The 23,512-nt window shown below is 32.6% G+C and overlaps 2 protein-coding genes across 5 annotated transcripts; both read left to right on the top strand.

The window, feature by feature from the left end:
- Positions 1-567: 567 nt before the first annotated feature.
- Positions 568-6,449, top strand: LOC100818654 (uncharacterized). 3 transcript variants are annotated; one of them, XM_041016939.1, is made up of 11 exons: positions 568-900; positions 1,168-1,365; positions 1,651-1,735; positions 1,833-1,908; positions 2,205-2,381; positions 2,493-2,595; positions 3,840-3,949; positions 4,166-4,255; positions 4,346-4,426; positions 4,744-5,481; positions 5,691-6,449. In XM_041016939.1, the coding sequence occupies exons 1-11, from the start codon at positions 639-641 to the stop codon at positions 5,817-5,819; spliced, it is 2,049 nt and encodes a 682-aa protein (XP_040872873.1). In that variant the 5' UTR covers positions 568-638; the 3' UTR covers positions 5,820-6,449. The 3 variants fall into 3 exon arrangements, with proteins under 3 accessions (XP_040872873.1, XP_006583380.2, XP_025984974.2); XM_006583317.4 differs by having other exon boundaries at positions 4,639-5,481; XM_026129189.2 differs by having other exon boundaries at positions 569-900; positions 4,639-5,481; positions 5,727-6,449.
- A 6,066-nt stretch (positions 6,450-12,515) lies between these two features.
- On the top strand, positions 12,516-21,504 carry LOC100818116 (protein tesmin/TSO1-like CXC 5). 2 transcript variants are annotated; one of them, XM_003529944.4, is made up of 8 exons: positions 12,516-13,092; positions 14,976-15,083; positions 16,899-17,076; positions 17,910-18,260; positions 18,352-18,452; positions 18,525-18,619; positions 20,306-20,725; positions 20,900-21,504. In XM_003529944.4, the coding sequence occupies exons 1-8, from the start codon at positions 12,890-12,892 to the stop codon at positions 21,121-21,123; spliced, it is 1,680 nt and encodes a 559-aa protein (XP_003529992.1). In that variant the 5' UTR covers positions 12,516-12,889; the 3' UTR covers positions 21,124-21,504. The 2 variants fall into 2 exon arrangements, with proteins under 2 accessions (XP_003529992.1, XP_006583383.1); XM_006583320.4 differs by having other exon boundaries at positions 20,306-20,729.
- The last annotated feature ends 2,008 nt before the right edge of the window (positions 21,505-23,512 follow it).

Here is a 23,512-nt window from a genome sequence, read left to right as displayed (position 1 = left end):
CGATTTAATTATTGGATCGATCATACATTTCGTTTGAGATGACTCGGTCAAATCTAGACCAGACCAATTTAGGATAAATCCAATGACTTGGTCCAATTCTTAAAATTCATTTCGAGTAAAAAAATGAAAATGAAAGAAAATAAAAAAAAAGATGAAATAAAAATACGAAATTGCTTTCAAAATGCAAATGAAGTTATTTATGTGAAATTTTATAGCAAACACTTTTTTCTAAATTGGAATATAGTGGAAGGGAAATATTTTTTATTTTTTAAAAATCTAAATAATTTTATAACAAAATGTTTAAAAAAATATTTTTGAGATAAAAAATAATGGAGTAAAAATTATTTTTTAAAAATTAGTATGCAAATATTATTCATATAATTTACTTGTTTATTTCTATTCATCTATTCAAGTTGAAAGAAATTTGTCTGCTTATTATTCATCTAAAAATATAAATAAGAAAGAAAAAAAGTAGATGAATAGAAATAAGAAAGTTGAAAGAAGGTTCATATTTTAATCCTTTCAAAAAGTAAAGGTACATATGTTCATATTATTTATTTTTTATAAAATTATTTTTGTTGCACTGATAGTCAAATAGTATCAGTTCCAACTGATTTTTGTTGTGGCAGAAATCAGCTATGGCGCGAGGGCTAATTCTATCTTCGCCAACACTCACTGCAACAACTTGTCTCTTTGCTTCCATCTCCAAAACCCCGCCAAAAAGTTTCAATCTTTCATTCGGTCTTAAACTTATTCATCACCACTATCATCTTATTCCATCGCCTTGCTCCTTCAGCGTGGATTCTTCCCCTTCCCAATGTTCAATCGACATTTCCAAGTACACAGAAACATTTTCCAGGCGAATGGCCATGGCTGGTCTCAAACCCCATCACCGAATTGGTCAGCTTCTCTTTGTGTCACTCATCTTCCCAGCAGAAAAATTGAATCTTTTTTGCAAAATGCAAATATTTGCTCAACTTGGTGTGTGCCCTTTTTGTTATAGTGTCGTGTCAGAATCAAACTTAAAGTAATATGCTGATAAATTGAAAACGGGTGGAAAATGCAGCTTCTAGAATATTATCAATGTTCTAGTTTTGCAATGAACCTACTGGCCCAATCCCATTGCTTATTAACTGTTTGATGATATGATACCTCTTTTCGTATCAGCTCTGGGAGTGTCTGGTGGCCCTGACAGTATGGCACTCTGTGTGTTAACTGCTGGATGGAAAACTGCTGGTGCTGATGCTGTCACATCTGAGAATGGTGGTTTCATAGATGGACTACTGGCAATAATTGTTGATCATGGTCTACGAGCAGAGAGCAAAGAGGAGGCAAATATTGTTTCTCACCGAGTTTCAAAAATGGGTGTGTCCAAATTTGGCTGCTTTATCTGTATTGCAGGAATGGAACCTGGATCTTCTCGTGTTAAATTTTTCGCATGACCTTGTCATATGAAAATTATGTCTCTGTCTTTCTTTAGTAACATTAAATGAATTAGACTTTATCAAAATTTGGGAAGGTTTGTGGGGAGAAAGATAGACACCAATCTTTTCATGCCAAGGTTATGTGAAAATTTAACATTCAAAGATTTATTTTCTGTGATTGCATAGTACTTATAAGATTGGCTGACATAATATAACATACACACAGGAATCAGATGTGAGATTGCATGTTGCGATTGGCCAAGTGGCAGACCAAAACAGGGTCAGTTGCAGGAAGCTGCCCGGGAAATGAGGTTATCGTATCTATACATTTTGTTGAAGTATTGGATATCTGTACAAGGAACTTTGATAAAGAATACTAATTACAGATTTTGGTTTATTGAACTTTAGGTACCAAATCTTTCAAGAAGTTTGTGCCCAACACCGGATTGGGGTATTGCTTATTGCACAACATGCTGATGATCAGGTTTGATTGACGATACTTTATGTTTACCTGTATCTCTAATTCTTCATTTCCCCACATTATTTTGATGAACTGCATGTCACATATAGGAGCTCTAGGCCTTTATGATGGATCATAAAGTGATTTATTAATGTTCGGGAATAGACAATCTGCATATGGTTAAATACTTAAGACAATATTTTGAAGAAATAATTGAAATTTTGAGTGGGAAGTGGCTAAATGTGGCGTTTTATTATTCTGTAAGATTGAAGGCTTGTTCAAGATGTTAGACATGTAGTGATTGTTGAGAAACAATGCAGGCCGAGTTATTTATTTTAAGGCTTTCTCGAAATAGTGGTGTGCTTGGACTTGCAGGCATGCCTTTCACCTCCCAGATTTTCCCTACATATACACAGTCCTACAGGGAAGTTCAAGCAAACCAGGGTATCCTTCTTGTGCGGCCTCTTCTGGAATTTTCAAAGGAAGATATGTACAAGGTTGGTTCTGGATATTTGTTTGGTTTGGTTATGCATTGCTCTTTTTTTTCTCCTATGCCTCCCATTTGAGTTCATACTTGATAATTTGGATTCTTTTTTTTATCTGTACAGATATGCCAAGGAGGTAGTGAGAATTGGGTAGAAGACCCAACTAATCAAAGTCCATTATATGCACGTAATAGGATAAGAATGGTGCTGAATAATTTGTCATCTTGTAAGTTGTGATCATATTCATCATTTCTTTAATATTAATTTAAGAAATTTTTAAGTTCTTCTAGCCATGATTCCTTTTGGGTTAAAACTTAAAAGCACTCATTCTGGTTCATCCCAAACTCATTGAATTGTTTGTAAACATGGTTCTTATACAATGTAGTGCACATGCAATTGAAAAAATATCAATGTCTGGAGTAAAGGGAAGAAAATGAATTTGGTTTTCTATTCTTGATCATTATGACACAGGATTGTTCTATTGGCTTCTGCCTCTCTATGTTATTCAGTACATAGATTCTACCATGGAGTCTGCCTCTTAGATTTGCAGAGGAACTGAACAGTTGTTGTAATAACTTTTATTTGGAGGTTTTTCTTTATTTCTATTTGGTGGTTTTCAATTTGTCTAATGGGATCTAATTTCCTCCCTCCTTTTGTTCCTTCTGTTCTAATCACAGGTCTTCTAATTTCTAATTTCTACATTAGCCTTCAATTTGCATCAATAGTCAATCCTATATATAATTAAAATGAAAAAGAAAAATGAGAAAGGCTGGAAGAGAAATACTTAAACAACAAAATTGGAAATTGGAAAATTGGATAGTGGGTGAAGATAGAAGATGAAAATTGGAAAAATAATACTTGTAGTAAATTATTAACTAACCATTTAAAGAGTAAACTAAAAAGTAGATTTTAACTCACCTTAAAAATATGATGACTTACATAACTACTATGCCTAATATGCTTGTTATGACTGGTAGAATCAGTTCTGAATAAATAGGAAAAACTGGAAAATATATTCAAGACAAACCTCAAACACTAGCTCAAAATCAGATTGACATGTGAACTGAGTTAGAGAGACAATCACTAATCACTATTATTCATAACTTTGTGGCTCTAGTATTCTGTTACCACTCTTCCCCTTCCTGTTTTAAACCTTTTCAATGGTCGGTTTGCTAACATTCCTTTCAATAGGGTGTTTTTGGCACTAGAGGGTGAGAACTAATTTCTTAAACAATTAGATAGATTCACTGTTCATGCATTGCTAGCCTCCTGCCATGTCCTGCGGCAAGCACAGCATTCTCTGAGAAGTTGTCCTCTGCAATGTCTGCTAAAATTGAGCTTGTGTTAATATATCAAAGAAACTTTCGAACATTTTATATGTGGTCTTGAAGATTTGGTGGTGTAGTCATGACTTATATGGGAAACACGCTTTGAGTTGTCTAAATGACTTTTTTTCTTCAATATTTCCAGCTGCGTTCAAGTTTGAACTCCAAGCACTGATTTCTGCATGCCGAATAACACGCACATATGTTGATCAAATTGCCTATAGCTTGATACGTGATGCTGTGGTTATCAAGGATGTGAGTATCCCTTAACTACTTATTCCATTCATTCCCTATTTGATTAATGCTTGAAGTATGGAATTACTAATTAACTATGTAGAATTTTTCATGATGCTATGAAAAATAGTACATGTAAGCCCTTCGTCTTTTTGTTTCTCTTATTATGTTAATATATTTCCCTGGAATTTACTATTTTCCTGGATGTTGGGATTTTGTGTTGGTTTCTGTTTGCAGCATGGGTATGTTGTTATTGATTTACAGATTCTTTGTCCTTTGAAAGTTGAGGACATATGCCTGATGAAGTTTCTTTCCTTGATACTGCAGGTACTTCTGGTCTTATATATGATTACTTTCCTTTCAAACTTTGTTTGTACATGAATATTCTCATAATAGTAGTCAAACTTTTTGTTTCAGTTTGTATCACAAAGGCAGAGGCAAATCAGAGGTAGTGCTTTGAAATTGCTAATGGACTACATTCGTACTTTTCCGTGCAAGGTAAATATGCTTCCATCAAATTGCTTTGTTCCTAGCAACTGTGTAAAAGTTTATTTAATATTGCCTATACTGCAAACAAGTCTAAAAGGGATTAACTTAGACCATAGTATTTTTTACCTTTATTGTTAATAGACGCACGAGTATTTTAGCTTTAAATATTTTATTAATTTCAACATTCTTAACTTTTCATTTTGTCCTCAATTATCCTGTAGAATTCTGTTACAGCAGCAGGTTGTTACCTTTGCCCGGATCCTGGTTCTAGAGGGTCCAGAGTCTTGGTCTGCTGTTGTTCTAATGGTTGTGCTTTTCCTTTAAAGATTGAATATTTTGAGTCACAATCTCAAGGACAACAAGGGTGTTGTGTTGCCAATGAGTTAGAAAAGATTATAGAGGCTGAGAAGTCATATGCAAATCACTTGGTTCTGGATGCATCAGATGTCCACTTTTTGGATGTGAATCCTGAGTTAGTTTTGACTGAAGCCAAAAGGCTAAACATAATTGGTGAATCAACCTACAATAGCATTTTTGCATTGCAGAAGCAAGAAACCGCTCACTTCAGGTCTAAAACTGAGGTCATTTCTGACTCTGCTTCAAAGCATGGGGTTACCCCTTTTAGCAAATCACTTCAGCCAGGGCAGTTCTGTTACTTCATGGATCGATTCATTCTCACATGGAAATTGAAAAATAATATTGATAATGATAAACTTTCTGGTTTAGTTGATTATGAAATGGATTTGGGTGAAGAAACCAGAAGCTTGTGTTGCACATCTTGTGTAGCTGGTAATAATAAAGTACCTGAGGTGCGACACATGATAGAATCTGATTGGCTGTATCTTGCTGAATTATCAAAATATCCACTTTCCAAAAACTTCCCTCAATACGAGGTTAAATCAGTGAATGGAACCAAGCAGATAATGGACAGAACATCTCCATGTTTGCACTATGCCAGTGTATCAGCAAAACAAGCTCTCCGCTTGTTAAAATCTATCCCAGTTGCTGCAAGGAGAAGCCTGCCTGTTCTGATCAATCAACAAGGACAATTACTAAGCATTCCAGTAAGTTGACCTCTCACTGTAATGTCTTCACAGTGGTAATAAATTTACTCTTTTTTTCTGCCTTGTTTTACAAGTTGTCTGAATTCATTTACTGATGATGAATACACTCTGAATATTGATAATCCTTTTAACTAGTGCCACCAAATAATCAGTAGACATCCTCTAATATTTTTATTCTTTCTATTTGTAATTTTTTGCTTTGTTGTCAGCACTGGGACCTAATTCTACATTCCGGAATATTTCAGAGTGTTAATTTCAAGCACTGCCCCTTCTTGATGGTGCATATGGAATTTAAGCCAAAAATACCGCTTGGAGGAGGTCATACCTCATTCATATAGCAAAATAGTGACATAACACTAAAGACCATGATTGCAAGAATGTTTTGGTGGCTGGTTCCCCAGTTTGAAATGAGACAAGTTGTAACCATCCCTGACCCCAGCAAATTTCAAGTCAACCAAAAGGGACACATCAAAATGGAATGATCGATAACCAAGCTCTGGCCACCCAGCAACCACCATCTGCTTCTCTTACCAAACAAAGTTCAACTTCCACTCCCGGACCTTGCACAAATTGAGTCGGAGGGGTGCTAGATCTTAGGCCAACAGATATGAAAGTGTGCAAAGATGTCATCATTAATGATAGGTATAGAATTTGCAGAAGCAACCGAGCAGCATATTCGAATTACCTCTTCAAAGTTTTATGGTTAAGCTTCTGTCGGGCTTTCTTAGAGTTTACACATGTACATGTCTGAGAGTAACACAAAGGTCACAAGCTTGTTGCTAATGCTGGACAGATCCTCTTAGGAAACCTGGTAAATTGGAGAGTGGAGATTTCTTATATGGACTGTATGTTCATTTTTTGTTGTGGACTCTCTTCAATAACTAAGCTTTATTACATGCTCAAATTCATGTAGTTGTGGACTCAATAATTGCTTATAGCATGAGAATGATGAGGAGATTGAATAACTATTTGATGATTCACCCTGTACCTTCGTTAATTTTTCACTTTGTTGCAACAACAAAATTAAAAAAAAAAAGAGCTTATCAACTCCTTTCACACTTCACAGGAAAAAGAGCCTGAAACTTGTGTACCACAAACAAGTTCTAGTCATTCCCAAGTTTTCATTGTTATTTGTTAGTCCTCGTACACAAAACTTGAATTCTTTGAACTTGTTTGAACAAATACTTATTGGTACTTAAATTTCCTCCATTTCTAAATATGATTGGAGTTAAGTGTTGGAAAAGGGGAGAGCAGATATTTATTTTTAAATTAAGAGTTATACAATATTATAAAAATAAATAAAAGAATAAAAAATATTAAAATAGAAAATATTTATTAAAAATAAAATAAAAATTTCACATTTTCTATGGAATTCATGCTTTCACTCTCTACTGAAATGTATGACAGAGACCGTGTAACAGAATTAACTAATTCGCTTTGCTTTGCACATGCAAATTACATAGAAAATATTATCAGAAACTTAATATTACGTTTCCTTGCTGTTTTTTGATTTATTGTTGGGGCCACATTCTTTTTTTTATTTTGGCATGATCTAATTGAAAATTAGATGGGAGAAAATTCTTGAACCATTGGTTTTTCTCTATGCTTTATATGTGGAGTTTTGTTCTGTGAAGAAGGGAGTCTCTAGTTATTTATGTTTATAATTTTATATGACTAATCACACCCTGCAAGGAAAACTAGGATAATTTTTGGGTGAGTTTGGTTTGAGGAGATGTGTTCTGATTTTATTTTTCCTTTTCACTATTACTTGTACAATATCTCATTACTTTGTTTTTTGTTGGTAAAAGTTTGAGCAAGACATGTTTTATAATAAATCATGAAATGAAGTGAAAATAAGATGAGATATTTGTAAAGTGTACCTATGCCTAAAACTAGTAAGAAGGTATTTAGGGGTGTCAAAAAGTGAATAAGGAATTTTTAGTTGCTCATTATCAATATGCTCCTTATATAGTTAAGCTAAACTAATGCATGTAAGGTGCTTTAAAGGGAAAATAAAAAAAGGCAGGGTACGGAACCACTGAGCCAACGCATTACCGAGACTGAGTGTGATACAAATTATTACATTCTCCACAAATTAAATGCTGTTTGGCCGCAACCTATAATTCACTCTTCCAAGTTCCAAGTTATTCGGTGTCATTTTGCAACCACCATTAATCTTTTCACATTATAGGAGTACAAATGCACAATAGTACATTGCTGCTATTTGCATTATCAAAATCAAAATTTATTACAACCAACTTTGTTACTATTGTAATCCTTGTTAGTAACTTATAAAAAATATCCCACAAACTGTTGCACTTTTATCAAATGGTGGTAATATTATTGTGACCCTCATTAATTTGTGAGACCATCATAGAATATTCGTACAAGGCTAGCTAGACATTAGGCAATAGGATTAGGAAGAGCCTAATTTGGTCACTACTCACGAAGATAAAGACAGATTTAGTTTATAGAAGGTTACACTGCATCAATTTAAATTCAAGTTAGCTAGCTTGCTTTGTTGAACGTGAAAATTTTTAGTTTTTGTTTGGAAAATCCTCTTAGTTATTACAGTAGTAGGCTCATAGCGAAGGGTTGGCTCGTGATGGCTGTTTTTAAATGTAGTCAGGTTTATTCAACCCAAGGAATATGAAAAACTTTGTAGTTCAGACCCGTAGAGGGAATCTTATAATTCATGTGGTTAAGAGGAATATGAAAATTTTAAAATTCATCCTTGAAACACCTTCTTTTGACATGGCATCCACAATAAATTCAACGCTTCTACCCTTTATATTGAACCCCTTCTCTCGATTGATCCTTAAGAAAGAGCATAATTAATGTGACAATGGAGTCATAGTTAATATTTGAAACACTTGTACCCCTCATATTGCTTCTCATCATAACCATGCTGTTTCTTCGAGAAGCAAATAAACCATTGAGTTTGTATTGAACTCTCAATTTGTCCTGAAATGTGTACCACAATTTTTTTTAATCTACAAATGTTAGAGCTCAAGTACGAGTTTTTATATGGATTTCTTAATTTTTTTTTATTTCTATAACGATGTTTTTTTTATTCCTACCGTATTGTGTCATTGATAAAAAAATTCATATAAAATTTTACTCAAATGTAAGAAATCACAACAAACTTTAAAAAATCCACACATTTATAATTTTTATCATAACTTAATTCCAATAAAATAATTAATTCATTTTTCAATTTTTATGTATACAAATAATAAATATTAATAATTGAAGAAAATATTAAATATCAATTAAAAATATAAATTTTGATCTCTCTCATCTAGTTGAATATTGTCTATAACGATTGGTGATTCAACTTCGTTGTTAGGGGGCTCAATATTTGATAAGGAAGGCCTATAACATGTGTTTAGGTTGGTGGGCTTGATGGTTGACTACAAAATTATGGATTTTGAGAACTCTCACTAGTATGTGGCTCTACATTGGATGAATGATGCATATACTGCATGTGTGGGGTCGTGAACACATAACATACTATGGTGGATTTTAAGAATTTTCACTGGTATGTGGTGGTGGTAAATACTTAAAAAAATTGTGGTGGATTTTGAAAATTTTCACTGGTAGGGGTAATTGATTTTGCAAATTACTATAATAACATTGATAATTATACTGATTGAGATCCATTTTAGAGAGAATAACAAATATTGAGGCTTGATAGGAACAAGAAAAAAAATTAGGAGTACAAATACTGTGTGCAAAACTCCATCACACTAACCCAAATTTATAGTAAATAGTGTCCTTAACGGTAACAAATTTTTTATATGCACAACGGTCTTCAAAGTTTCAATTCTTTACCTCTCCACTTCTCCACTTCTCGATACATTAATTTCCAAAAAAAATTCAACCTTCCCGATACACAATTCTGGACCCTTCCCCACCTATCCACCTTCACTTCCCTACATTCACTTCTTTTGTTTGTGACCTCCTCTTTCTCCTTCTCTCAAATATGTCCTCTTTTTCCCTTCCTCACACCTTTCTTTTCTTTTCTCTGTCAGACCTCCCTAACTTTCACTTCCCTCATTCTCTTTCTCTTCTTTTCTTCATCATGCCACATCCATGTTTCTTTTCTTTTTTTCATCGCAACACCACCATCATGCCATCACCATCGCAATTTGTATTTTAAATGCTTGTATTTTTTTAGATTTGTGAGATGGTTGGGTTTTTTGGTTTGTATTCTGAGATGAGATGTGTTGATTGTTTTTTTTACGTTGTTTTTCCTCTTTTTTTACATGGATGGTTGATGCTAGATAATAATATTTTATCGTTAAGCACCGATTTCATATATAAGATGCACTTTTTTTTTTAAGAAATCTATTCCACCATGGAGACACTCTTTATTGGACAGTTTCTTTATGAGCCCATATCTTTAAGTGTAGGAACTCGATAAGAACCTCACGCTTTGAGATGCTCTTAGTTGTTGTTAGTGGGAAGAATTCGAATCCATAATTTCTTCTCTCCTTTTCTCACCTACAAATGTGAGGTGAAATTCACATTGAATATGAATAAAAAAATTGAACACTATACAAGTAAAAGAAAAACACATAAACCTAAATATTAAAATTTTGAATTAAAATATTATGTCAAATTGTTTGATGTACTTTTGACTCATTAATAAAAAATTTCTTATTAGTTTCATAACAAGAAACAATATGATTATGAATTTTGGTAACAAGTAATCGAGTCTTATTCATTTTGTTTCATAAATTGAATTTTTTATTATATGTCATGCAAAGATTAATCACAAAACATTTGATATTGTGATGGTCTGTCCTAAGGTGAGGCAGCGTGGGATGGTTTGGGTTTCATGTGAATGGATCAACATAAAAATTATTGATAGTTATAAACCATGATTTTTCTCAACAAATTAAGGGTAAGGATTCTCTCCATTTTCTATTGTGCAAGTTTAGGTTTACTCTTCTAAGCCAACAAATTCATTGTATCCCTTTATTTTAGCGCTCAACTTGTTTTTTATTTTTTCACTTTTAATGGAGCAAAACAAAAGAATCTTTTGTGTGTGTATATATATATATAACCCACAAAATCAGAAAAATAAAATAAAAAAGAATCCTCGTTTTCAAACCGTGCATTTTTCAAATATTCGACGGTACCCAATCATAAGCCTCCACGTAGCCAGCAGCTAGGACTCCAGTATGCCAAAGCACACATGTTGCATTTCCACTGAATTTTCTACTTACCGTGGTGCTTGTTGCACCGGATAATCCTTCACGTGAGAAAATAAACAAATGAATAATAAATTAAATTAGCCATAAATTACAAGGCATAGCAATTATAAAAACTATTTTAAAGATTTTTTAAATTTATATTTACTAAAAATATACCTTACATTATACAGATGTTTTTATTTAATTATTTTTAAAAATAAATAGAAGAATTTAAAATAATAAAAATATAAATAGTTAATTCAACTATTCAGGCAAAAAATAACTAATATATTAAAAAAATTAATTTGTGAATATGAGTAAATAATATCTGGGATTAAAAATTCTTATCAAAATTTAAAACCAATTAAAATTGAGATTTCAAAGAAAAAAGCTCTTAACGTAAAACAATAATTTAAAAACAATGCTTAATTGTACTTTGCCTTAATGTGCATTTTTGGCTTCTCATTTTTCTTTTGAATTTATTCTCTAAATTTTTAATTTTTTAAGTTTAGTCATGGGAAATATAATATTTTATGTAAATAAAAAGAGACAAAAGGATTTGAATATAAAAATAGAAAAGTTGATAAATTAAATTAAATTAAATAAATTTACTGAAGGATTGAAATCTCTCATTAGTCACATATCATAATAGAACGATAAAAACATAGTGAGACCTCAAATTAATAAAAAAATATAAGAATAATAAATAATATTTAACTCACATATCACAAGAAGAAAGAAAATATATGTGAAAATGTCCGAACGTTTAAGGGTAAAGACTTATATTTATAGAATAAAGGTTAATTGATAAGACTAATTTGTTTTTATTTTTAAAATAATTAAAATACATATAATAATATATAAACTCTTTTAAAAAGAATAAAAAAATCTCAAGGAATAGTATCAATGTTTTTTCATATGGTAGAAAATAATAGTTTTTCCAAAAAACTTAAAGAATATTATAGAAAAATCCCTTTTTATTTTAAACTTAAGCAAATAAATTTTCATTTTTATATTAAGAAATTAAAGAACTACTAAAATTAACTAATAGAGCAACCATTTAAAGATTTATTAAACCGACACATATATATGTTTCGAATATTTTAGTAATATTTTATTCTCCTGTAAATCTTTCTAAAACTTCATAAAGAAAATATTAAATAAAAAGTATTTAATATCTTAAAAATATAAAAATATTTAACACTAACCATACAAAATAAAAAATTAAATATCTTTTATGTTTCTACAATTTAACATTTATTTTTATTTTTTATTCTTGTAAAAAAAATTCATTTTAATCTTACTTGTTTTATTTTTTGTTTTAAAGTTGTTTTAGATAATATTTTTTACTGTTTAAAATACTTATTTACTGTTTATATAAATTTCTTTAAAGACTAACAAAATAACACATATTTTATAATTACTAAAACAAAAAAAAATTACAATGATGAAAATTAAAAAAATATTAAATTATAAGAAAAGTATTTGAGCTTAAATAAAAATCAATAAAAGGATATTGTAAAAGAATTTATTTATTTTTATTTTTTATTCTTATCAAATCATGTTACATATTATTTATATATATAGATCTTCTATTTTTATAGATATAGGTGTACATACATTATTAAAAAAAAAATAGAAGATATGATTCTACTTCTAGCATTGGAAGCTTTGGATTACCTTCCGCTCGTGCTTCCTCGTGGAGACCCTCAATGAATTGTGACCGTCCGATGGATTTGATGCCTTTTGAGCGTTGGATGGAACTAGCAACGCGATCTGGCCGTTCATTATTTACAACTAAATTGAATTTTCAAAAGCTTCGAAGAGAGAGGGAGTGTGTGTGTGTGTGTTTGTGTTACGTTTTCTCCTTCTCCTTCTTCCTCCACTCTTACCTTCTTCAAATCCCACACTTCTTCTCCGTTTTCTCTCTCTACAATCTCTGCAACCTTCTCTCCCTCCCTCTCTCTCTCTCTCTTTCCGCAGCTCCCTCTCCTCGCGTACCTTGTTTGGATCCACGCGCCGCTCAATTTCGCAACAGTCGCAGCAATCCCGAGCTGCGCAATCCACGCGCGCGGTATTCCAATTCCAGCTGCGGTTTCAAAATATCGCCGCTTTCTTTCTCTGGAGAACCGTAATCGTAGGTCGTTTTCAGCTGAATTCGGAATTCGCGGTGAGAGTTTTCGGATTTTGTGTTTGTTTCGCGTGCCATGGGGGAAGGTGAAGGAGGAGGTGATTGCGTTCAGAAGAATGCATCGTTGTCGGAAGTTGTTGCTCCGTCGGCAGCGTCGTTGGAAGTTCCGGCGAAGAAGCTGGCGCGGCAGCTTGATTTTACCGGCGCGCCGGAGCATCCACCACAGCTACCGGTGGCTGTGTTGCCGTTGCCGCTGCAGGCGCCACCTGCGAGGGTTGGGTGAGTTGGTTGAAACTGTGTGAATTGTTGAAATGATTTACTGTCTGTTTTTAGTTTTGACTTGATGTCTGAAAAAAGTTGAAGTTTTGATCGTGTGCTTCTTAGGAATACTTGAAATTCCGTGGATTGGAGGCTCGTGTATGGAGTTGCTTTTTATTTTTGTTGGTTTTAGTTTTCAAATTAGTATCGTGGCAGTGATATTGTCACGGGAGACGCTGTTTTGTTTCGTTTGGAGGATTTTAGTTCTTGTGTGAGCTGAGCTTTCTGTGCATGTGGAATGTCTTGGTTTGCTATTAACAAAAGGCAATTTTGGCGATCATTTCCGTTCTATTTTACTTTTGCTCTTGATTCAAATGTTTTCATTGGTTTGCTGTAACTGTAGTTTCTTCTTCCTGTGGGAATAAGATGGCGGGAGGTCTAAATTGTTTTTAGTGACTTACATTAGTAAGTTAGGAACTTTAGAACTGTAGGTACATAATTTATGAAGTTGTTTATAGTAATTTCCATTTGTGTTTGAGCTTTTAATGGTTGGAATATGATTGTAAGATGTAAGTATACTAATTTTTTTCTTACCAATGGCACGTGCATATGGATACAAGTCTTAGTATGACACGGGTGTGATGTGGGGATATAAATTCTGCTTAGGAAGTTGGATATGGGTACAATAGGATACAACATGATGGTTTTGGACAGTATGGTAGAATCATACGTAAAAGGGTTGGGACATGAGAGAAGAAGACCAATGGTTATATCTTATCCATCGCATGATAATACAAATTATCATTTGTCAAGAATGTGGTATCTACTATGGTATTGGTAAAAGATGCAATTGATTCTGCTATCGCATACATTTTTAAAGCATCCATGCTTCCTGGATTCTTGTGTTATGGATACGTTGATTTGTTTTGTATTTTATTTACCTATGAAACTAAAATACTTGTGAAATGAAATTTCTATTCATTTTCCTTTTGGGCTGGGAGCAAGGGTTATGTTCAATGCAGATTATCCATATTGTTTTCTTCACTTTCAATTAGTGTTGTTAAATAGCGGCCATGGTGCCGCCATGGCAGAATGGTGTGGTGGATATTTTGCCTACCACCATAGCCAATTTGTGAAGGGAGGGCCTCCATAAGACGCAATGGCGTGTTCAGTGTCATCAATGGTGGAATGCAAAACACGGTGGAAGGTCAAAATTCTACCACATAAACATGCCATTGTGCCATATGGCACCGCTATGGCAGGCTTTCCTTCACAAATTGCCCATTGCAGTTGGCAAAAAATTTGCCACGCCATTCTGCCACGGCGGTGCCATGGCCGTTATTTAACAACATTGGGTGTGTTTATATGAAGGAATTTTGGCTTTCCACTATGTTCCGCCATTGATAACACTGTTTTCGATCATATCATTGCAATTTGAAGCCTTTTTCTTTTGGAGGTTATTTTATAATATGCTTTCCTCACTAATGTTTTTCTCTTTTGTGTACATCAATCTATGTCTGGCTCTTTTTTCTAAACTATTTTCTCACAAAATGTGAATGATCTGGATTTTTCTTCCAAATTATTTTCTTATACAATGTGAATGTTTTTCACTCTATTCTTTTCACAATTATAAGGCCTACATATTTCAGAAGTTGCAGCTTGAAGTGAAGCAGGCATTTCCTAGTTGTAGTAAATCATTTCAAAGGTTTAGTTGAATGGTACATGATAACTGAATGCCATATTGAGTATCTGTTTATGTTTTGACAAGCTTGAATTGATGGATCTTTTTGTGAGTAAATAAATATTAAGATGTCCACTTTGACTGTTGCATTTTGCAAATGTCTTAATGGAGTAGCTCAAACTATATGTTTTGGTCTTCAATTAACTAACCTTTACTTTTTCAGGAAACCAGAATCTCCAAAATCAAGATCAAGACCTAACTTTGAAATGAAAGACGCTACTCCAAAGAAGCAAAAGCAGTGCAATTGTAAACACTCTAAATGCTTAAAGCTGTAAGCAAAACTCTCTCTCTCTCTCTCTGTGGATGAGTTGTCAAACTTGAGAGTTTACTTAAACTAGTGGTCCTCCGTAGACTCGATTTGTAAACTAAGTTTACCCAATTATAACAATAATACTAAAAAAAAACTATAAATTACAATATGCACAAACATAATACTAACACAATAATATTAATAATTCAACATTTCAAGTCTATACTCTATAGTAAAGAAAAGTAGCACACCAGAATAATTCAAAAAACTAATGGTTTATATCAGAGAATAATTGAGCCTGATATCATATTAATAAGACCCAACCCAACTGAGGATGACACGAGCTTGGAAGAATGAAGCTCACAAAAATCACAATATCACAAATCACAAATTAACTAATGAAGATACAAGGGGCTCACAAGTTTGGAGGAACGAAGGTGGAATACAAGCTTTGAAGCTGAAGCAGAGCAGAACAAAGCTTGAAAGCCTTTGAACAGAGGAGAGAATGGTATTGTCAGAAGCTTGGGATCCCTTCCAAAGCTGTCAGCTTTCAAATCTAGAAGAGGAGAGGCTGCTTGGATGAGCTGAAACGAGCTCTAATGCGAGCACTGGGCAGAAAGCAAAGATGCAATTGTTTAAGATGTTTGAACCCCCAGCCTTATTGGGTTTTAATCAGACCTCAAAACGCCTGACAAAGCATGTTGTTTTTGGGTCTGAAATTGGTGGATTGTAGACTTGCACAATCAGTCTTTAACTCCCAAGTCTATGTGATTTTGTCCAATCCTACACAAGTTTGACAGATTTGCATGTCTGAGATTGTAAGCTAAACTAGGACAGGTTTACAAGTTGGCATGCGAGTTTGACAACCATGTGTGCATGTGTCTCTAGGAAGATGTGCCTGTAAAGTAGAAGGCTATAAGCTCACATTGGCAAATGTATGCGCACATGCCATGTGTGTACTGTGTGCTTGTGTTCTCACATTTGTTGCTGTTCATAGTATTAGTAACTTGTTTCTATCAGAAATTTATTTTCTTTTTTTCATATTAACAATAAAGGAATTTTCGTAAATGACTCCATTTATTTATTCCTTGTTTTTATTATGGTTAAGCTCAGAATTGCTACCTGTGTTTTCTGATTTTACTTTAGAAATTTGTTTTTGTTAGTTAAGTTGCCTCATGTTAAAGGACTCATTGTTATTTTAATCAATTTTCTTTTTTCCCTCTTCTCTTTTCTGGTTGTTTGTTCCGTTGCTTTTGTTTTTTGGAGATTTTCTTTCCATTGTTTGATAAATGACCTGTAAAATTTAAATGCATATAGGAAGATGAAATCAGTTTGGTGTGTTTGAAGGCAGATCTAAAGCGTAAACCTAGCAACTCAGCGAATAGGGTACTATAGACTACCTGGGTGAGCTTGAGACAGTCAGTTGTGGGAATCAGTGGCCTGCTTTGAACATGACCATCCAATTTTTTGGGATTAACTGTCTCATTCAATAATATTGAATACTTCAAAAATTGCAAGGAAAATGGAAATAGTTGGGAACATGGAAATATCATTCTTGACTAGGAAACAAATTGGAAAATATTTTTGTTCTGTCTCCATCAAATTCCTTATTATATTATGTATGTGTAGTTATATGATAAAGTCATTGGTTCCATCACCAAAGTTATGCTGCACCATTGTGGTGAAACAATATATTTTTCTTTGAAAAGGATCTGAAAGGGTATTATGTAAAAAAAATTACTGTCTTCAGTCGTTTTGTTCCTTCAACAGAGGGCATTTTGTTGTTGCAACTTATTGTTTGCTATATCAAACTAATTTTTGAACTATTTCGAGCAGGTATTGCGAATGTTTTGCATCAGGAATATATTGTGATGGTTGTAACTGTGTAAATTGTTTCAACAATGTTGAAAATGAAGCTGCTAGACGAGAAGCTGTTGAAGCTACCTTAGAGCGCAATCCAAATGCATTTAGGCCCAAGATTGCTAGCAGTCCTCATGGAACACGTGATAGTAGGGTACTCGGTTCTAACTTTTTGTAACTGGTAGTATTGTATATAATGTTTTATTTTTTGGATGACGAGATCAATTAGATATAGTGCTTACATTGATATTAAAAGTTTCAACTATTACTCTGTTGGAGCATACTGTGAATTCTATGCTGATAATGCCTGACAACAGTTGTGCTCAAATTATCTTTTCCTTCTGTTCATTGTGGAATTTTATGAGGTCACTTTCTCCATGAGATTTTTTCCTACAGTAAAAATCATGCTATTTCAATTAGGTGTTTCCATAATTGATAACCATGGAATTTAGCCTTTTGCTCATGAGTGAAAAATCAATTTTCTGTTGGCCCATGCCATTCAATTTGTTGATTTTGTTTTATCAAGTTATAATGTTGATCAATTATTCCTTTTGTCAATGCGCTAAAATGATTTTCTTCTTAATGAAACCAATTCATTTTTTTTTTAGTCTCCTTATTTACATCTGGTTTTGTTAGCTACTTAAGGATATAAAGTCAATATAAAATGCTAAAATCTAATTAGAACTTTAGAAGTAACTCAGATAAATAATATTTTTTGAATCATGTTCCTATAAGTAATGTATTTGCAAGAAGTTGGACTTTTCATGGCATATTTTTATGGAAAGACGGGAGCTTACCATCAAATGACTTGGCAAGTACCTTTATATACGCTCTACATAAATGATGAATAAAGGTTTCTGGACTTTAATATTCCTTGTAGAAGAAAAAAGTGTTGAGCTTGAACATCTTTTTTTTTTTTGCACTTAAAAAATCTTTAAGTTTTTCTAGTCTTGAGTCTTGACTATCGAACTTTGAAAATAAATGTAGGAGGATGCTGGGGAAGTTTTAATATTAGGAAAACATAACAAGGGGTGTCATTGTAAAAAGTCTGGGTGCCTCAAGAAGTATTGTGAATGCTTCCAAGCCAACATTCTTTGTTCTGAAAATTGTAAATGCATGGACTGCAAGAATTTTGAGGGAAGTGAAGAGAGACAGGCTTTGTTTCATGGAGATCAAAATAACATGGCATATATTCAGCAAGCGGCAAATGCAGCCATAACTGGAGCTATTGGTTCCTCTGGCTATTCATCGCCTCCAGTATCCAAGAAAAGAAAAGGTCAAGAACTCTTCTTTTGGCCTACAACCAAGGATCCATCCATTAGCAAGTTGGGACAACAGGTAAAACTTGCTCATAGCACAATTCATACTAGTTCAGGGGTTTCTTGACTTACGTACACTGTCAGCATAATTAATTTTTAAGGCCCACCAGGTAAACCATGTCAGAGGTCCAGCACCTTCCTCATCCTTGTCACCTGTCTCAGGTGCTCGTGTTGGAACTGCAACATTAGGTCCTTCAAAATTTATGTACAGGTAATATTGGTTTTAAATATGAAATGAAGATAAATTTACTACACTTAATTGCTGACTTGATTATTGTTGAAGGTCTCTTTTAGCAGACATTATACAACCACAGCACCTCAAGGAGCTATGCTCAGTTCTGGTTCTAGTATCAGGACAAGCTGCAAAGACACTTACAGGTATCTTGGCATCATACATCACCAATCACCACTTGTGCTAGTGATATCTGAAGGTCCATTATGTTTTCCTCATTATTCATTGTATGAATGGCTGGTATTAGCCTAGAAAAAATCTTTTTTCTCTGTTCCTTTTATTCAACTGTTGCATTTGCATTTTAAAAAAAAGTAAAACACTATTGATTTTGCGTGTTTGGGGGCAGACAATCATTCCATTATAGCCTTGTCCAATTGTCCTCAAACTCATGATTCCATATGAGTCCGCTCTACTTTACACAAACTAGTTTGTAAGTGACTAAACTAAGTGAGTTTACTTGGTTTTGGTACTTTGGAATTGTTTACTCAATTCTACGATCTACCAAGAAAGATTGACAAACATGGTCAGCACACCAAATGTTTTATTTGGCCAGAAAAGGGGGATAGAGGTTGCATAAGGACTCATGATATGGCTCGGTGGTTAGTGTCAGTGAGACTAGGTTTTTCTTCAGCGAATGATTATTTCAACCGGTAAATTCAATACCCTATTATAATAAATCCACAACCGAATATATTGCTGGCTGTTTTCTTCTTTTACTCACATGTGGCTTTTCCACAAAAGAAAAAAAAATGGTGGGCTGTGTATCCACTAGTTATACACAGTTTAGGGTTACATTAAGCTGTCATATTATGTTAAGAAAGAGAGGATGTGATGAAATTTGTATGTCAATTATACAGCGGGGAATATAAATCAAATTATATATATACTAAAAGTGATAAATACAAGGATATACATTTGTTGAAATTATAGGGTTTTAGTTATAAAGGGAAGAAAAGGAGAAAATAGACTATAGAGACTAAATACTTTGAAATTGATATGATGTATTACTATGTGATACACAACATTAAGTGCTAACCTTTATTTATATATTTTTTTTATTATCATGTTATTGGTACGGAGTATCCCCGGGCTTTGTCGATGATCAATCTCTCATCACCTAGCTAGTCACCTTTGATGAGGTCTTCACTTCCAATCATTTTTTTTTTCATTCACAAGAATCAAACTTAAGACCTTATTTAAGGGGACCAAACCTAATACCACTTGGACCAACGACTTGTTGGTACTAACCTTTATTTATATATCAATATTAGATCATAATCCTAACTAAATAAGGAAACAACAAATCATGAGATAATAAGGAAATAGGGAGACTAATCCTAAGAGATAATCTATATGATACTCTGCATTATTTCAAAAATATGATCAAGATACTATCAAATATTTTTCATATATTCTAATAACATTTTATCCTAATTATCGTAATCACATAAACTGTACAACATATAATTTTCGTATTTACATTTTTTCTAACATGGTTCATCAACTTATCCTCTTTATAACTAAACTAAATAACTCACTCTGTGCATTAAGATAACAGTCAAAATTGAATTAGGAAACAATTCATCTTTATGTTATTTGTTCATCTAGGATTTGTCATTCTGTACAACGATCATTATGCATCAATAAAGAATTCATGAAACACTGCTATAACCATGGTCCACGGGACATTTTGCATTAAATTTTTTGGCTACAACCTACTAGTTTTATTATCACTTTATGCTTTTTGTAACATACCAAGTGACTTCAGCCTTGTTAATGTATACATCATTAATTACTTTTTCCTCACCAATCATTGTTATTATTATGATCAGACCAGAAAATTTTAATGGAAAAGCAAGCAGAAGATCAGACGGAAACTTCCCTTGCTTCTTCAAGTCAAGAGCAATTACCAAGTCAAAAGGAAGGTCACATTGAGAAGACTGTGGCAGATGATTGTTCGAGTGCAAACCAAACAGATAAAATCAGCCCAGATAATTCCAGTTCAGATGGTGCTGATGTCCCAAAAGGGAGGCCAATGTCTCCTGGGACTTTAGCCTTGATGTGTGATGAGCAAGATACAATGTTCATGACAACCGCCTCTCCCATTGCGCCAATGGCCCATGCTTGCAATACATCTTCACAATTTCCTTATGGACAAGGAATGACAGAGGTTTATCCTGAGCAAGAAAGGATTGTATTAACAAAGTTTAGAGATTTTCTCAATCGGGTTATCACCATGGGAGAAATAAACGGCAAGTTAATACTTTCCTCCTTTAGTTATAAATTTACTTTTGGAAACACTCATAAAATCCCGTGGTGTCATTGGGGCTTTGGCGAGAAGACCATCACCTTTCCATTTTGGCAGCCATATTTCTGCATTACTTGCTTTATTGTTAAAAATGACTAATTTATATTCCCATTTTCAGAAACAAAGTGTTCTTCGTTGACCAGAAATGAATTAGAGAGTCAAAAGGACCCAATCATCAATGGCATTGGAAATGCCAGTTCTGAGATAGTGCTACAGCAGGGAGCCACTAGCAATGGTGTTACTAAACCAGGTTCACCTTTGGTTACAACTTCGACATCTATGATCCCTGGTAATATTGCCGAAAATGGGGAGACTAAGGTGAAGATCGAAAAAGAGATATGAAAGGAATCTAACTTAGAAGGACGTGCAGAGATACGATTGAAAGAAAAAATAAGAATGTCTTTAAGGTATTCTAGAGCTTCTGTGTAATATAATTATAAAAACATTATCATTCTTCATTTTCTGCCTTATCTGAATGGTCTGTTAAGCATACAGGCGGCATTAGCCCATGTAGGATCATTTTTTTTTTCTTTTTATCAATTTTCTTGTCCTACTTTGGTCATTCATACATATCTAAATTAATTTTTCAGCTTCAACATTGCTTTATTGCGATGCTTGTAAATTGCTGAGTTATAATTTCATAAGTTAGTATCGCTTAGGTTTTTCGTTGAATGACTTCCATAACTTGTAATGTAATTTAACATACATTATTATTCAGGGATTTTTCCATGTTTCCCTTTAATTCTGCTCTGTTCATTACTGTGTCCTTTGTATTGCCACTAATATTTCAACCGTTGAGGTTCAAGCTCTGTAATAATTCAATTAGCTGTTGCGGACTTTGGCTAGGCCATTGAGTGTTTAAATATTTTACATTTAGACATTTTGTTGTCTATTATTTTGAAGAGGTTAATTGCCTGTTTCGTTCTTGTTGATAGGAGCAAAGAAGCGTATCTAGAATTAGAAGCCCCACTGTAATATAACTTTTTTTATTTATTGTTTCCTCACCATTTTTTGCCATTTGTGTTTTTACATAACTTGTATTCTTGTACTATTATTCGATCCAACTCCGACCGCTTACATTCCTAATTTTTTAAAAAAAAAAAAATCAATCATTTATATTATATCTAATAATAAACTTTGGTATCATTTTTAATAAGCCAATTAAAAATGATTAAATTGTTCACATGAATCTCTTTGTTATATAATTTTTATAATTAAAAGTTAATAGTATATATTTTAAAATCAAAAGATGATAAAAACAGTTAGAAATATAAATACTATAATAATAACATTAAATATTATATTAATAACTATGTTCCAAGTTATGTTTTTCTCTAGTTACTTTAAAATATATTTTATGAACAATAATAATTAAAAATAATGATCTTATAAATATCTAGTTAAATTTAAAATGTTTCACAATATACTATTTTAATCGATAATTAATGACAGCAATCAAAATAAATAAAAGTGAAGAGGTTATTCTTAAAAAAATGTAAATACAAAAGTGAAGGTTGCATTGACTAAATAACTTTGATAACTTGTGTTTTGTATATTATTCCAAATGCCTATACATTTTAATAGTTTATGCACTAAATAGTGTAAAAACAAATTATACTATCATTCTATATAAATTTTGATATAAGATAAATATATTAAATTTTACGATAATTACCTTAAAAATCATATTTATCTTGATTTATGATTGATTGATGTACTTAATTTTTTCCACTAACAATACATGCATGAAAATAAACTCTTTAAAAATAATATAATAATGGATTTTATTATCTTAGTTATATAATATACTTGAATATTTTATCTATCATGACCATATAAATTTAAATTTAAATAATTACAAATTATTTATTTCATCAATCATTTTGTTGCAATTAGAAATAACAACAAATAATAAAGGATCTTTTATGGTGAACATCTCTGCATTGAATTGTTGCACAATCATTTATTAGAACTAAATGTTATTTTCACTAGAAATATGCTATGATGCATTTTCTGTATTTTTAATACCCTATAAAGTCTAATTGTAAAAAATACTGTGAAAAATAAATTTGTTCACTGTTATTCCTTCTAAAAAATATAATTGAATTTAACTATGTCATATAATCAAAATAGCATAACTTTATTATCTATTAATTATGTGTATATTTTAATTTTTTATATTAAAACAGTAGTAGACAAAAAATGAAAATAAAATATTTGATCGTATTCTTTCCTTCTTCATTTTGATCATATGAATATGAATCACTCACAATACTAGTTTGATGGGATCACTCAGGACATTGTTATGATATAAATATTTGTTCATATAATTTGTATATTAGTTGTTATTTATTTTTATTTTAATTGTAAAATGTGAATAATTTTTTTCATTTTTATATGAAAATTGATTAAAACCATAAAAATGATTAAAATTGACTTGTATTTAAATATTGTCCCATTAAAAAATAAAATGGAAAATAAAGTCATTAGAAAGGCAACATTCAACTATAAATATCCACCTGACACAAAATTGCATAATACGAAAGGTTATCCAAAGCATCCCTAAAGGAAAAGTAAATAACACACTGTGCTAATTGTCTTATGATAATGACCATAAGGGATTGAGTTTGAATCTGGAGCATGTCTATATGTAATTGCAGAAAGAGAAAAAAAAGCACACACACTTCAATGATATACTAGCTTGTACGATACTAACATTATTAAGTCAAGC

This window comes from Glycine max, chromosome 7 (genome assembly GCF_000004515.6).
Source record: "Glycine max cultivar Williams 82 chromosome 7, Glycine_max_v4.0, whole genome shotgun sequence".
Classification (NCBI taxonomy): Eukaryota; Viridiplantae; Streptophyta; class Magnoliopsida; order Fabales; family Fabaceae; genus Glycine; species Glycine max.
The sequence above is the reverse complement of the archived record's forward strand: the minus strand, read 5'-3'. Positions and strand labels throughout refer to the sequence as shown.